Source organism: Apodemus sylvaticus, chromosome 5, assembly GCF_947179515.1.
Source record: "Apodemus sylvaticus chromosome 5, mApoSyl1.1, whole genome shotgun sequence".
Lineage (NCBI taxonomy): Eukaryota > Metazoa > Chordata > Mammalia > Rodentia > Muridae > Apodemus > Apodemus sylvaticus.
The window spans coordinates 112,193,500-112,207,583 of NC_067476.1; the positions used below are offsets into that span (position 1 = coordinate 112,193,500).

Here is a 14,084-nt window from a genome sequence, read left to right on the forward strand (position 1 = left end):
CTTAGAAGCGCGTGGGCAGATGCTGCCCATGTGCTGGGCCTTTCCTTGTGTGTAAATGCCCTTGCTCTGTCCTTGTATGATTTGTCTAGATCTTGCTTCCAGCCGCTTTTGTTAAGCATCCACAGACAGTGCATCTATGAGTGTTCTTAAACTTGTTTCTTTGGGGGAACAGTAAATAGTGAGTGGAATTCTGAATCATCGGGCATTTAACAAAAGCTAGACACGGCTAATTTTGTCTCTAAATAGCCATGCACACCTATGTGCATTTAGAGTCTGGCTATCTCACAAGGAAAGATGCCATTACAGGTCATGGCTAGACCTGAAGGGGCAGGATTGTGTCACTGAACAGAGGAATTGGGGTGGGGTGTCCCCAGGCTATGGAACCACTTCTGGATCACTCACAGCAGCCCTCTGTTATGAACAGGTACCATTTGGGTGCCTCTCTGAACAGCGGTCCCAGGCTCTGCACTGGTGTCCAGAACCAGGAGAGGTGAGAGCTGCCGTCCTCTCTCTGCCTCGGCTTGGGGGGGGGGGGGGGAAGAAAGCAGGTGTTGGAAGCGAGCTCAGAAGCACTGACGTTCTGCCTTTGCTTTTCTGTGATTGGTCATTAAGTTCTTTTGTTTAGGGTGGGGGTGGGGGGAGGGTGGGGAGCTTTAGTTATTGCTATTTTATGTCTGAGGTGATACATTTACATGATTAAAAAAGATCAAACTATATAGAAATACACGGGAGGGGGGCTTTATTCCTACGCGTGTTCACGTTTTATTTCCTGGCTCTTCCTATGTGTCCTCTAGAAACTTCAGATCAAATAGGAGTGCATTAGGTGGCTTTGCCCATTTCTCTGCCCTCTGTTATGTGAGTTTGTATTTTGAGTCTTGCTTCTTCCTGAATGTTTTGGAGAGAGTTCCATATCGATGCAGAGAGCCAGGTCTTTTCTCATTCTTCAGTTTTATCTCAGAATCTTTAACCAGTCTTTTGTTGGTACTGCATAGTTCTAATGTTTGCAAGTGATCCATGTAAAATGAACAATTCTGATTCTCTATGCTTCATATAGTTCACCCACAAACACACAGACATACACACAGACACACACAGACACACAGACACAGACACACACAGACACAGACACACACAGACACAGACACACACACAGATACACACACAAAGAGACCCACAGACACACACACATAGACACACACATAGACACACACAGATACAGACACACACAGACACAGACACACACAGACAGACACATACAGACATACACACACAGACACAGGAACACAGACATACAGACACAGACACACAGACACACACAGACACACACAGACACACACAGACAGACATGCACACACACACACACACACACACACACACACACAGGCAAAAGCCTCAGATGTAAGATGGCTGGGATAAAGTTGTCATCACATTTTCTTCCGTAGAGGTCATACTTCCATGTATAATGTTTAACAATGGGGTTTCCCTACAGTTTTGCCAACTTTAAGAGGGCATGTTAAACCTTAGATTTTTTTTTTGCCCATCACACAAGAACACATCAATATCTCAAAGTCCTTTTGAGTTGACTTTCTTCTTATGAGTAACGCTGAGTAACCCTTGCTCTGCCCAGGATCTGATGCATTCCCCTTTATCATCGGCCTGCCCTGCTAATAACCCTTAAGTTTGCTGTTTTGTTGGGTGCTTATTATGTACTTCCACTAATATTTTGAAGGAGCTCTTTGTATGCTCAGAGAATTATCCCTTTATATGGGATGGAGTACAGTTTTCTTTTCTGTAATTTGTTTTGTGTTTTGACTTAGCTTCTGGTTATTCTTGATTTTATTTGTGCATCGCTCACTCTCATATCCCCATGCCTTTGTTCCTCTGGTCCCTAGACCTGATGTTTCCCCCCCACCACCCCGTTTTTCTAACTTGCCATTGTTCCTTTAGATCTGGCTCAAATGTCACCCTCCCTGGTTTGTCATCTCTCCTGCCAGACACTGTAGGTCTTTCCTAGCTACTTCTTTTATACTTTATCTTGTCTCCATTTGGTCATGTTTTCTTAATTACTATATCTATTCATCCTTCCATTTTCTATCTATCTCCTATCCAAGCTTATTCTTAACTCTCAGCATATTCATCTCTCTACTAGGAGCTCAAGCACTGGTTAAATAGGTGTCTGTGAACTAAATGACTTAGGACCAAAAGTTACTCCCTTTAAAGTTTCAGCTGATCTTATTTTTTTTTTTTTATGAATCATGTGTAATGAAAATCCCTTTGTGTGTGTGTGTGTGTGTGTGTGTGTGTATGTCTAGGGGTGGAGACCAGAGATCAAAATCGGTTGTCTTCCTCAATTATTTTCCACCTTAATTTTTGAGACAGGGTCCCTTGCTGGATGTGGATACCTAGTAGACTAGCTGACTGTCAAGCCCCGGGATCTTCCTGCTCCCACATCTCCAGTGTTGAAATTACAGGCGTGTACCACCATGCCAGGGTTTTTATATGAATGTTGGGGATCTTATTCAGGTCCTCCTGCTTATATGATAAAGCACTTCACTGGTTATGCCATCTCCCCAGCCCTCAAATATCCTTGAGAAAGGAAGGAAGGAAGGAAAGAAAGGAGGGAGGGAGGGAGGGAGGAAGGAAGGAAGGAAAGAAAGAAAGAAAGAAAGAAAGAAAGAAAGAAAGAGAAAGAAAGAAAGAAGGAAAGAGAGAAAGAAAGAAAGGAGAAAGATGTTGAGAGGGCGAGTGAGGTTTAGACCTAGACACAAGGACATGTCTAGGGTACGTTGTTGCCCTCAGCTGCGAGGAATGGGCTTCTTGACCTCCAGTGAGGATCCTCATGACCCAATTTCTCTTTTCCTTCCTGTGCAAAATCTAAGAGAAGTCAATAACCAGGCAGAACATTTTTTTTTAGTGAAATTTATTTCATAGTAATCAAAACAATGTGCTAGTGCTTCTTTCATAAAATTCTCATCCACATAATAGAAACCTATTTATTCTCAGCTTCAATGAAAGGGCTCAGTGCAGGCTATGCACTGGTCCAAATTCAATTTATTCCATACACACTGACCACTAGATTCTTTTGTAAACAATGCTGCCTCACATCCCCCTTGAATCAACTTAAATAGATCAACCAATCAATAAATACATAAATAAATAGGTAGTCACCCATCAGAGGCAAGGAAGAAACCACAGGCTTTCTTAGAACAGAATGTGCCACAGTTTCTCATGGTGAGTGAGCTGGCTTGGCAGAGGACTGAGCTGTCTGCTCATTCACGACAAGGGAGCTCCTTACCATGTCCTGGGGAAGGCAGTAGAAACAGTTCCGCCCATACTTTAGGAAGACACAGGTTCCATGGTGAAGTCAATTATGTCCTGACCACTGTTGTTTCCCAGGAAGACAGGCTTGTGCTCTGCCTGAGAGGTACTGATGTACCAGTTGGGGAACTGCGCAGACTCAAACTCCATTTTGGTCTTGACTTCTATCTTGTTGAAGACAAACCGCTTTTCCATCTTCTTCTTTGGGTGTTGTTTGGGATCCACGCTCTGCAGAAAAATAGGAAGAAGAAATGTGTTCATGTCTGTGTCTGTGTTCATGTGTCCATGTCTGTGTCCCTGTGTGTGTGTGTGTGTGTGTGTGTGTGTGTGTGTGAGACAGAAAGGATAAAGCTACCACAGTAGACATGCTCTCAGGGCTACTGCAAAAGAGATTGAAAAAGAGGTTGTGGGTCTTGAGGCCACATTCTTTACTGTTGAACCCCAGCTTTCTATTATCACTGAAGGAACCCTTTGGTTTTTTTTCTGAATCTCCTAAGGGAGGATTCACCATATGGGTGAGAATTATATCAAAGCTTCCAGGACTACCTACTTTCCATGTATTTTGTCACATTTCCCCCTAAAGCCCTGGATAGAGTGGCACCAGCTCGTGAATGGAACTTTAGTTAGGAAAGCTGCAAGTGCCAGGAGAGGTCTGAGGATCGATGGTGAACCCTTTCACTGCGTTCTCCAAGTGTCCTGTGTCAAATGGGAAAAACTGTCACCACATACAACCCTTCCATCCTTGACACTGTGAGGTCTGTGATTGAGGAAATCCATCAAAAAAAGATTGATTTCCCTTGGTGGCAGTGAGGTTTATATGCACTTAAAAGTTATGCTAATTTTATTCTATATTTAAGTAAATTGTCAAGAAGACCTCTGATGTTCATGTTTTCTGTCGGGTTGGGCAGGTGGATGTCTGGGAAGTAAATAAAGGCAAAAAGTCTCAGGTGAGCAATGGGGGGGTGGCTTCTCTATAGAGATGGACTCACCTCCAGCTGCAGGGTGGGTGTGCCGTCTTTCATTACACAAGACAGGTATAGATTCTTTCCTCTGAGGCCCAAGACCACAGGTATTTTGTCATTGCTTGTTTCTCCGTGTACAAAGCTCATGGAGAATACCACTGGAGAAAAGAGAGGAGTCTGGGTCAAGGGTACAGCAGTACAGGGTGGGATCAAGCATTAGACACGACAGGCAAAACCCATGCAGTCCTCCGTGGGAACCCAGAATGCGCTTCCTCAGACACAAGGTATGGGCTGGCGGTGCTAGACAGAGTCATAGACAGTAGCAAGGTCAGTGGGCTGGTCCAGGATTCCCTCAGGGCCTCTTAGGAGCATCAATGAAGAATAAAAGGTGTCTAGTTGTTAAGCTCTAAGGAATAAAGCTGTCATGTGACTGGCAGGTTGTGTGCTTGTCTACATGAGAAGTACAGTTTGGTCACTATGAAAACAGAGCTGTGCTCCTGAAAGGACTCAGGAGCCAGCACGTTTTGAGGAAAATAGAATAGTAGTGGGGTAGATCTGTCTTAGCTGGGGAGTGTGGCTTCAAAAAAGAGACCCCCATTTGGATCTTAGGCACAGCACCTCATTTGGAAGCCCCTGCCGCTTTTATGACTTCATCCAGAAACAAGAATTCTTCTTTATAAAGGTTATCCAGAAATAAGATGCTCTTCACCTGGACCAGAGCAGACAGCTCCCCCCAAAACTTCTAAGATCAGAAGCTAAAAGGAGACCCCCAACTGCTGCTGTTAGCTCTTGTCCCCTCAGCTATGGTGGCATGGTACCAGGCCCATCCGATCATCTAAAGGAGCCCTGGCTGCACTTGGAACGCTTGTTATTAGGGAAGAGAGTTGTATGTTCCTGATGGTCAGTAAACCTCCCTCCAGGGAACCATGTGGTGTTGGTGGGAAGGATATCAGCACAAGGGACAGGACTGGGGCCAGAAACGGTCATATCAGTTCTCGACCATCCGCAGTTCAGCCTCAAATGAGGCAAAAACGTACCCACAGGCAGTTATTGCACGTCCATCAAATGACTTCACACTAATGTGTTATCCCTATATAACAGGCCTGGAAGAATGAGCCCTTTTCTTTTCTTTTTATTTCTTTTTTCTTTCCTTTCCTTCCCCTTCATTCCTTACTATTTTCTTCCTTTCTTTCTTTCTTCCTTTCTTCCTTTCTTCCTTTCTTCCTTTCTTCCTTTCTTCCTTCCTTCCTTCCTTCCTTCCTTCCTTCCTTCCTTCCTTCCTTCCTTCCTTCCTTTCTTTCTTTCTTTCTTTCTTTCTTTCTTTCTTTCTTTCTTTCTTTCTTTCTTTCTTTCTTCCTTTCTTTTCTTTTTTTCTTTCTGTATATTGACCATACTGTTCCATCTTAAAACACAGAGACCTAGTGGGCTGCCAGGAGGCCAAAAAGGGAAAGATGTTTCTACTTACCTTGTTGGTTTATATTCTGTCCATTGAGGTGGAGAGCTTTCAGCTCACATGGTTCACACAGCACAAGGCTTTTTTGTTGTTCGTCTCGGAGCCTGCAGTGCAGCTGTCTAATGGGAGCGTCGTGGAGTAACACGTCCTCGTCGTCCCATGAGTCCCAGAGGATGGGTTCTGAAAGTTGAAGGAAGAACTGATGTTGTTTAGGCAGACAATTAGAAATGCAAGCACTGTGAAATGAAGCAGCAGAATTTGGTTTACTGAGCAACATCTAAGCATGCACAGTCAAGATTCTATTCTAATTTTAGTTGGGGTGTAAAGAAATTGGGAGTGGGCTGAGCAAGAACATTGGCTTTGGCATCATGAGACAAGCTTTGGTGTTATGACAGTTCACTGTGGACTAGCAATAGTGGTACTTGCATGAAATGATGGCAGTAATAAGACCAGCTCAACAGGGAGATTGTGAGATTTGCCAGCTCTAGTGTAAGCCAAAGTACTCGCAAATCAATGATTGGATTGCGATTGTGAGCATCATTAAAGCCTTCTTTTAAGTTAATCAGCTCAAGATAGAACTGATTTGTTTGGAGGCTTCCTTGCTTTCTTCTAATGGTTGGAATGTCTAGTTCTAAGGGTCTTGCACTTGGGGAGGGAAATTGACTACTAAGAGGTGGACTGAGAAGGGCCAGGGCGAAGGTCTACTGTCTGCTCTCAGCCCTCATTAAGTACCTTCTTCAAAGATGAAGGAAAAGAAGGTTCTCGGGTCCTCATCCTGGAAGGTCCATGGGCCTTGGCAAGACACAGGTAACTGCCACAGCTTCTCCACAGCCACAATGAGTGACACCACCTGCCTGAAGCTCTTGTTGATATGTTCCTGCGAGATTTGAAGCTGAATGCTCTCATCTGGATAGCCCAGGTTAAGGGCTTGGATGCATCCCTGTGGAGAAACCAGGCAGTGAGCACATCAAGTCATCAGACCAGGGAACTCCTATATTAACCCCAGAGAACACCAAGGGCCCTGGAGATAAGTTCTTAACCACAAACCCTGTGTCTCTGGAGCCCAGAAAATTTAATTGGTTTACCCAGGGTTACATGGCAACCAGACACAGGCTTCCTGGCATTCTCTATAGTAAACCTCATTTCTACTTTATCTTTTTGATACAGACCTTGCCTCACTGTCTAATTAGACCTACTTAAACCTTTCATCTTCTGGTGTCCTTGCTGCTCAAACATCATGCATTTAATTTCTCATGACAGTATGTTCATGTTATCTTCTGTTCAAGATAGCCTGATGAGATCACCCATCAGGCTCTCAATGGCTTTTCATACACTCTTTCCTCATAGGTGTTTGGCAGACACTATAAGCACAGATTTTGTTTGTAAAATATGTTACCACTTTCCTGTTCTTTGGAGAAACATCCCATTAAGGCTTAACCAAAGTTGCCTTGAAGCATGATAATAGTTTCAAAGCTTGAAGGACAGTGATAGATAATTTCAATTGTGTAAAGGAAAGGTTGACCAGGAGAGAAGTTTCTGTCCAGAGTAGAGGCTCTCAGCGAAAGCCAGGTTCTGGAGCAGGCAGTGGGGACCAGAACCTGGCTGAGAAGGTGAGAGGCTTCACCCAAGGCTGACCTAACCAGTTCTAGTGGTCTTAAAACATATTCATTTAAGCTGAGGACTAGATTTTGAAGCTGGGGGAGACTGTTGTTGACTTGGGAAAAGGTCTTAGAGAAGCAGCTACCTTCTGAGCAGGGCAATGATGTGGCTGGATTGATGTCAGGTGACATTAGAGTGTTCTCAGACATCATAGGAAGGGACAGGCTGGGATGCAACATGGCTCTTCATAAGAACAAGTCTGGAAAATGCCCTAATGCTAGGATGGACTTGGCCAGCACTGAAAACATTTCAGAGTGGAAGGTTGTTGCAGAATGCCAACATTTCAGAGATCTTCTGTCTCAGGCCCTGTGGTTCTGAGATGAGAGCCCAAAGGACACAGTGTGGACTCGTCTGAGATCACACAGCAATGAAAGGTCTTGTCTAAGGCTACAATTTTTTTTAAATCCAAATAACATTTTGTTTATATCACTTATTTCTAATTATCTTAATCTCCTCCCCAGGAACATAGGAAACTATTCTTTGGCGGAGACGGAAGATAAGCTAATTCTGAAGATCATCCTCTCCGGATCCAGAGTTTGATTTAAGTGATCAGATTAAGCTCCATCCATCTGATTGAGGACTAAATGTATATAGAAGACTTGACTGTCTTCCTGGCATAAAACACCATGATCTCCCTCAGCAAGCCTTTTTGTGTGACTATGATAAATGGAAGCTGTGTGGGAGCTGGGTCAGTGTATGGGTTGCCTTGTCTGTGGCACTGAAAGAGGCAAAATAATCCCATCACAAAATAGCCTGGGAGCAAGGCAGTCCCGTATCCCCCCCTCCCCACTCCCTTTTTGCCACAGTCTCTCCACACGGTGGGAGTCAAGCTCAAGAGTCTCACCTTCATCTTTTGGGGTCCATCAACCTCAAAGAACAGGTCATTCTCATCACTGTAATGAAAACAGTCATGGTCAAATGATAGCTCCTTATCAATACTGATCAGACAGAATTTCACTGTTAAAAAAGCCATGCATGCTATGACACTCAAAGCTTCCCGAAGACTTCTGCCAAGTTCTACAGTGTTACATAAGTAACAGTCTAGAAGCAGATTCTGGGCCAGGTCTAAGTGGGTACTCTGAGCGCTCTCTGTTGACTTCTGATGCCTAAATTCTAGACCAGCAGAGTTAGCTGAAGTCTGAGCCTTGCTTCCAAGCCAGACTTTGCAAAGAGGGTCCCCTATGCTGTCCATGTGGAAGTTTTTCTTTCCTTTGCATCTGCAGGTGTCCCTGTAGTGACAACACCTAAGTCCCCAGGCAGGGCTTGCAAGTGGAGAAATCCACCTTTAAGTCAGGTTGCTTGAACACTGATAGCCACTAAAGGAGATGAGTTGGGGGCACTCTGGCCTCTGAAAGTAGACAGCCCTCCTTTCCTGAAAGCAGAGCGCTGGACACATGCCCGCTCTCCTGTTTCCACTGACCTGTCAAAAGGTGTCATTTCACAGGTGAGTTCAGGAACTGTTGCCATAGCTGCTTCAGACACCTGTGTGAAAAGAGAAGTGGGTGGGCATCCAGGTTAGCTCCCTGAGGGGCTGCCTTCATTTGTCTTTCTCTCAGCTCTAGTTCAGAGCAGGCATGCTAAACTGATCCCTGAGGAATGAACGAATGGGTCTAGAACAGTGGTCCTTTTGGAGTCAAGCGATCCTTTCACAGGGGTTGCCTAAGACCATTGGATCACACAGATATTTACATTACAATTCATAACAGTAGCAAAATTACAGTTATGAAGTAGCAGTGAAAATAATTTTAGGGTTTTGGGGGTCACTACAACATGGGGAACAGCATTAGGAAGCTGCTTTAGAAGAAAACAACAGCTGAGCTAAACCCCAAACAGAAAATCTTTTCTAGGAGAGAGTAGTTATTGTTTAGATGTCAGCTGCTATACAAACAGTATTCATTTCCAGAGTATTTCATAAGCTATGGACTTACAGCTACTTTTTATAAATAAAAAGCCCAAAGCCCATCAGTGGGGAGAGAGAGAGAGAGAGAGAGAGAGAGAGAGAGAGAGAGAGAGAGAGAGAGAGAGAGAGAGAGCCTTTTTCTGAGAGGTAAGTCTTACTTGCACAAGGAAGCCTGGCCGGAGAGGATCCCAGATCAGCCTGTTATGCCTCGAGCCACCGCAGGGTTTGTTATCCACTATTTTCCCTCTCTTGTTTTATAGTCTTAAAAAGCAGAAGTGAAGAGCTGAGAAAATTTCCCTTGGGTTAACTGATTTCACAACCAAACTGAAGGTAGAGGAAGGGGGAGAAGATTGGTGGAAGCTCTTAGGAAGAAGCTGTCGTTACCCTGAAATAATGTCTAATCCCTGGAAGTACAAGGGGTGGCGGTAGACTGTGACACATTTGCAAGTGTGTCATCGTGGGGGAAACGGGCATTATTTCCCCCTGGACAATTGTGCAGATGGTGTCAATATTAAAAATATTGGGTTTTCCTGGGTTAGCTGTACATTTAAGTCAGGACGTGCGGAATAGAGAAGAGCACGTAGATGCACACCCGGAAGTGTGTCACCTCTCTTGCCCCCCTGTGCTTGAGCTGAGGGAGCTTCCCAGTTGAAGTTTGGTAACTGGATGGTGCTACTGTGCCCTCCATCAACTGTGTTAGCAGGGGCTTCTGGAGAGACACTGGTGCTTCCTTGTGTGGGTCAGGGCATGCGCAGTACGCAGGCATCTGTGTAGGCTTGTCATAGGGTCAGGAAATCCTGGAAGCAAGCTTACGCAGTCCGATAATGCCACAGTGCCTATTTTCTTTCTTTTATTGGATATTTTCTTTATTTACATTTCAAATGTTATCCCCTTTCCAGGTCTCCCCTCCGGAAACCCCCAGACCATCCCCCTTCCCCTGCCTCTGTGAGGATGCCCCCACCCCATCCACCCACTTCTGTCTTCCTGACCTGCCAGGGTGCTTATAATGCCATAGCCAGTCTCATATTGAAATCATGAACTAGGTGGTCAGCAGAATGAGCCTGAATTCAGTTGCACCATGGAAAGGTGGCAAATGAGGCATCTGCATATTCATGATCACAGTTCATCTTAAAAAGTGAAGAGATATTCCTTTTCTAAAAAAAATTTTTTTTTTTGGAAAATTCTTGTTTCTATAAGATCTGGGGAGAGCAAATCTCTTGGCAATATCAAGCCTCACTAGGCTGTTAACTCAGAGCCCAGAGCGCCTACCCAGGGGAGCTCTTCTTGCTTGGATGGAGTGAACCAGGTCATGTGAATGGTGCATGCAGTCTTTTGGGCACATCTATGGTATAGTAGAATCATCAGTGGAAACCTAACTCATTTTCTAAGCCCTCAGAGAGTCCATGGACTCTCTCAGAGCCAGGTCTAGTGCAGTGCTTGGCATATGGATGCAGGCAGTAGGGGCTTCCATGGGTGAGCAGGAATTTGGCAATGTGTTCATTCAGATGGGTTTGTACCTAGTAAGTTTTGGTTACTGAGCTTATTCTGCAGCACTAAAGGGAAATAGAGAGAGAGAATTAGAAGCAGGAATAGGCAAGGCTCTACTACGAAACAAGGCTTACTTACTTGGCAGCCTTCTTTCACCTACTTTGGCTCACAGTATCTCAATTTCAGGCAAGCAATCAGAAGAATCCCATCTTTGACCAGCTATATGTTTGATTTGAAATCTGAAGATGGTTTAGGATCTCAGTTTCATTTGAGTTTGGTGAGCAATGGTCAGTTCTAGCATTAAGATCTTATAAGATTTATTATCTGGTCCTGTAGCAGTCCAGAGGTCCTGCCTTGACCACCTGGTTCACTTGTCTATTCTGCCTTCACAGGATCCACATTTCAAACTAACCATTGGTATCCAAGCCTGCCTGGGGGGACTGACACCTCCCTCAGAGCCTGTGTGCAGGGCTGGAGGGTCTGCTGATTTTGTGGGCTGTCCTGACAGAGATTATTAGAGACCCCTTTGGTCTGCTGATGTGAGTTGAGCCAGGGATGATGAAAACCAGGGACAGATAACTAGGTTCAGGGACAGGTTAACTAGGGGCCTGAGCATCAGCTCCAAGTTCCTTCTCCCTGGATGATTTGTTAGGAACCATGAGCTCAGTCTAGTTCTAGCATCTTCTCCACCATCTGCTGTTATAACACTCCTAAACCCAAGTCTGATGCCTGAGAGGAGTGATTGTCTGGTAAGATTTGGAGGACGGGGACCACATGCATGAATACAAATGGCCATTCAAGTGTGAATAAGATGAGGAGATGAGAGGTTTGTCTGGGGCAATGATCTGGTTGATGATTCTTTTTCTTCTAGAGGGAAATTTTGGAACTATGGGGCAATGCCTCTGATACTCTATTCTATCATACTGCATCCTGGCCCTGTGGTATCCCTTGTTGTATAGAGAAGGCAAGTTGCACAATATGTGTATCAAACCCTGTCTCTCAGGCTATACTTCCTTCTGCTCCCCAATGAGCAGAAGAAATAACTCACTATAGAAACTGTTATGCTGGGGGTGTGGTATAGTGATGGCAATCCTGATGATGATGTAGGCAAAGGAAATGAACAAAGCAAAGGAGGAAGTGGGCAAGGCCAGAGTGGTGATGGGTACTCTAGCTTTTGGGGAGTTCTTCAGTTCTTGGCATACTCAGCACTTTTCAGCTGTAAGGTTCCCTCTGTTCTGGCATCTCATGCCTCCAAGATGGAGGTAGGCATTTCTTCAAAGCTTGTACCTGTCTTACTTACTTTTCTATTACTGTGATAAATATGAATACTGTGTAGCCCAGACTGGCTTCAAAGTTATGACAATTCTCCTGCATTTTCCTCCCAAGGTCTGAGAGTACAGGTGTGCACTCCCAGGCCTGGTTGGTGCCTGTGTTCTATACTGGGTGCTTCCTTCTTTGCTTATCCTCTTGCTCAGAACAGAACTAAGCAATGACTGTCCTCACTACTTTCTCCAGACATTGTCTTATTCCTCAAGTTGATGATTTAGCACAGGTCTTTGGGGTCTGTTCTTTCTCTCTCATCTTTTCTATCCTAGTTAGTTTTATGTCAATTTAACACAAGCTAGAATCATCAGAGAGGAGGGAGCCTTAACTGACAAAATACTTCCATAAAATCAGTTTGTAGGCAAGCCTGTAGGAAATTTTATTAATTGGTATTTATTTGGGGAGGAACCAGCTCATTGTAGGTGGTGCCATCCCTGGGCTGCTGGTCCTGGGTTCTGTAAGAAAGCAGGTTGAACAAGCCACGAGGAGCAATCCAATAAGCAGCATCCCTCCATGATCGCTACATCAGCTCCTGGTTCCAGGTTCCTGCCTTGTTTGAGTTCCTATCCCGATTTCCTTTGATGATAAACTGTGATGTGGAAATGTAAGCCAAATAAATCCTTTCCTCCCCAAGTTACTTTGGTCATGGCGTTTCATTATAGTAATGGTAGCCTAAATGAAAATGGGTGACACCAAGATTTACTCTGACATTACTATGACAGACCTGAGCATATTGTTTTGGAAAGACTTTGGGAAAGATACTGTGTAAATTTGTTTTTGTCATGAAATATCTTGGTTTCTTTATCTATGGTAATTGAGAGATTTGCTGGATATAGCAGTCTGGGTTGACATTTGTGTTCCCTTAGGGTCTGCATGACATCTGCCCAGGCTCTTCTGGCTTTCACAGTCTCTGGTGAGAAGTCCAGTGTAATTCTGATAGGTCTACCTTTATATGTTACTTGACCTTTTCCCCTTCCTGCTTTTAATATTCTTTCTTTGTTTAGTACATTTGGTGTTTTAATTATTATGTGACGGGAGGAATTTCTTTTCTGGTCAAATCTATTTAGATTTCCATAGGCTTCTTGTATGTTCATGGGCATCTCTTTCTTTAGGCTAGGGAAGTTTTCTGCTATAATTCTGTTGAAGACATTTACTGGCCCTTTAATTTGGAAATCTTCACTCTCTTCTATACCTATAATCCTTAGGTTTGGTCTTCTCACTGTGTCCTGGATTTCCTGGATGTTTTGGGGTCAGGAGCTTTTTTCATTTTTCATTTTCTTTGACTGTTGTATCAGTGCTTTTTATGGTATTTTCTACATCTGAGATTCTCTCTTCTATCTCTTGTATTCTGTTGTTGATGCTTGGATCCATGACTCCTGACTTCTTTCCTAGGTTTTCTATGTTCCCAGTTGTATTTGAATTTGTAAGTAAGGATTGTGGAACCTTTAAGTTGTTTATGTTTTATAGTGTGATATTAATATTAACATGACATCTTGGGAATAAGTAAAAAAAGAAAGGTTCTAATTAAAAAGTAATATGTTGGGGCTTGAGCTCAGCAGTTTAGAGCATTGACTGCTTATCCAGAGGTCCTGAGTTCAAATCCCAGCACCCACATGGTGGCTCACAATGTCTGTAACAGTAGTCCCATTGGTCCAATGCACTCTTCTGGTGTGCAGATGTACATGCAGGTGAAAACACCCATATACATAAAATATATAAGCAAATAAGTCTTAAAAAAGAAAAGTGTTGTGTTTGTGTATCAGGTTGACAAGGAGTCAGTTGTACTGGTTAGTTTTATGTCAATGACACAATTACAGTCATCAGAGAGGAGAGAAACTCAATTGAGAAAATGCCTCTATAAGATCTAGCTGTAGGTAGGCGTGTAGGGCATTTTATTAATTGGTGATTAATAAGAGAGGGCACAGCTCATTGAGAGTGATGCCATCCCTGCGTTGGTGGTTCTGGGTTCTATAAGAAAGTG

General features: G+C 43.9%; 1 protein-coding gene across 1 annotated transcript; it reads right to left on the reverse strand.

Annotated features, from left to right (window-relative positions):
• Positions 1–2,911: 2,911 nt before the first annotated feature.
• Il1b (interleukin 1 beta) lies at positions 2,912–9,940 on the reverse strand. The gene is made up of 7 exons (XM_052183599.1): positions 9,451–9,940; positions 8,813–8,874; positions 8,237–8,285; positions 6,466–6,673; positions 5,746–5,913; positions 4,308–4,438; positions 2,912–3,546 (listed from the first exon to the last, which is right to left on the reverse strand). Exons 2-7 carry the CDS (start codon positions 8,857–8,859, stop codon positions 3,337–3,339), a joined length of 813 nt encoding a protein of 270 aa, XP_052039559.1. The 5' UTR covers positions 8,860–8,874; positions 9,451–9,940; the 3' UTR covers positions 2,912–3,336.
• Between the last annotated feature and the right edge of the window lie 4,144 nt (positions 9,941–14,084).

What these genes read in the sequence shown, in the direction of transcription:
- Il1b (XM_052183599.1), bottom strand. Translation starts at nt 8,859, where the DNA reads ATGGCAACAGTTCCTGAACTCACCTGTGAAATGACACCTTTTGACAG. An exon ending in GAAATGACACCTTTTGACAG is followed by an intron (nt 8,286 to 8,812) that starts GTCAGTGGAAAC and finishes TTTTCATTACAG; the next exon opens with TGATGAGAATGACCTGTTCT. An exon ending in ACAGAATATAAACCAACAAG is followed by an intron (nt 4,439 to 5,745) that starts GTAAGTAGAAAC and finishes TCTTTTCTCCAG; the next exon opens with TGGTATTCTCCATGAGCTTT.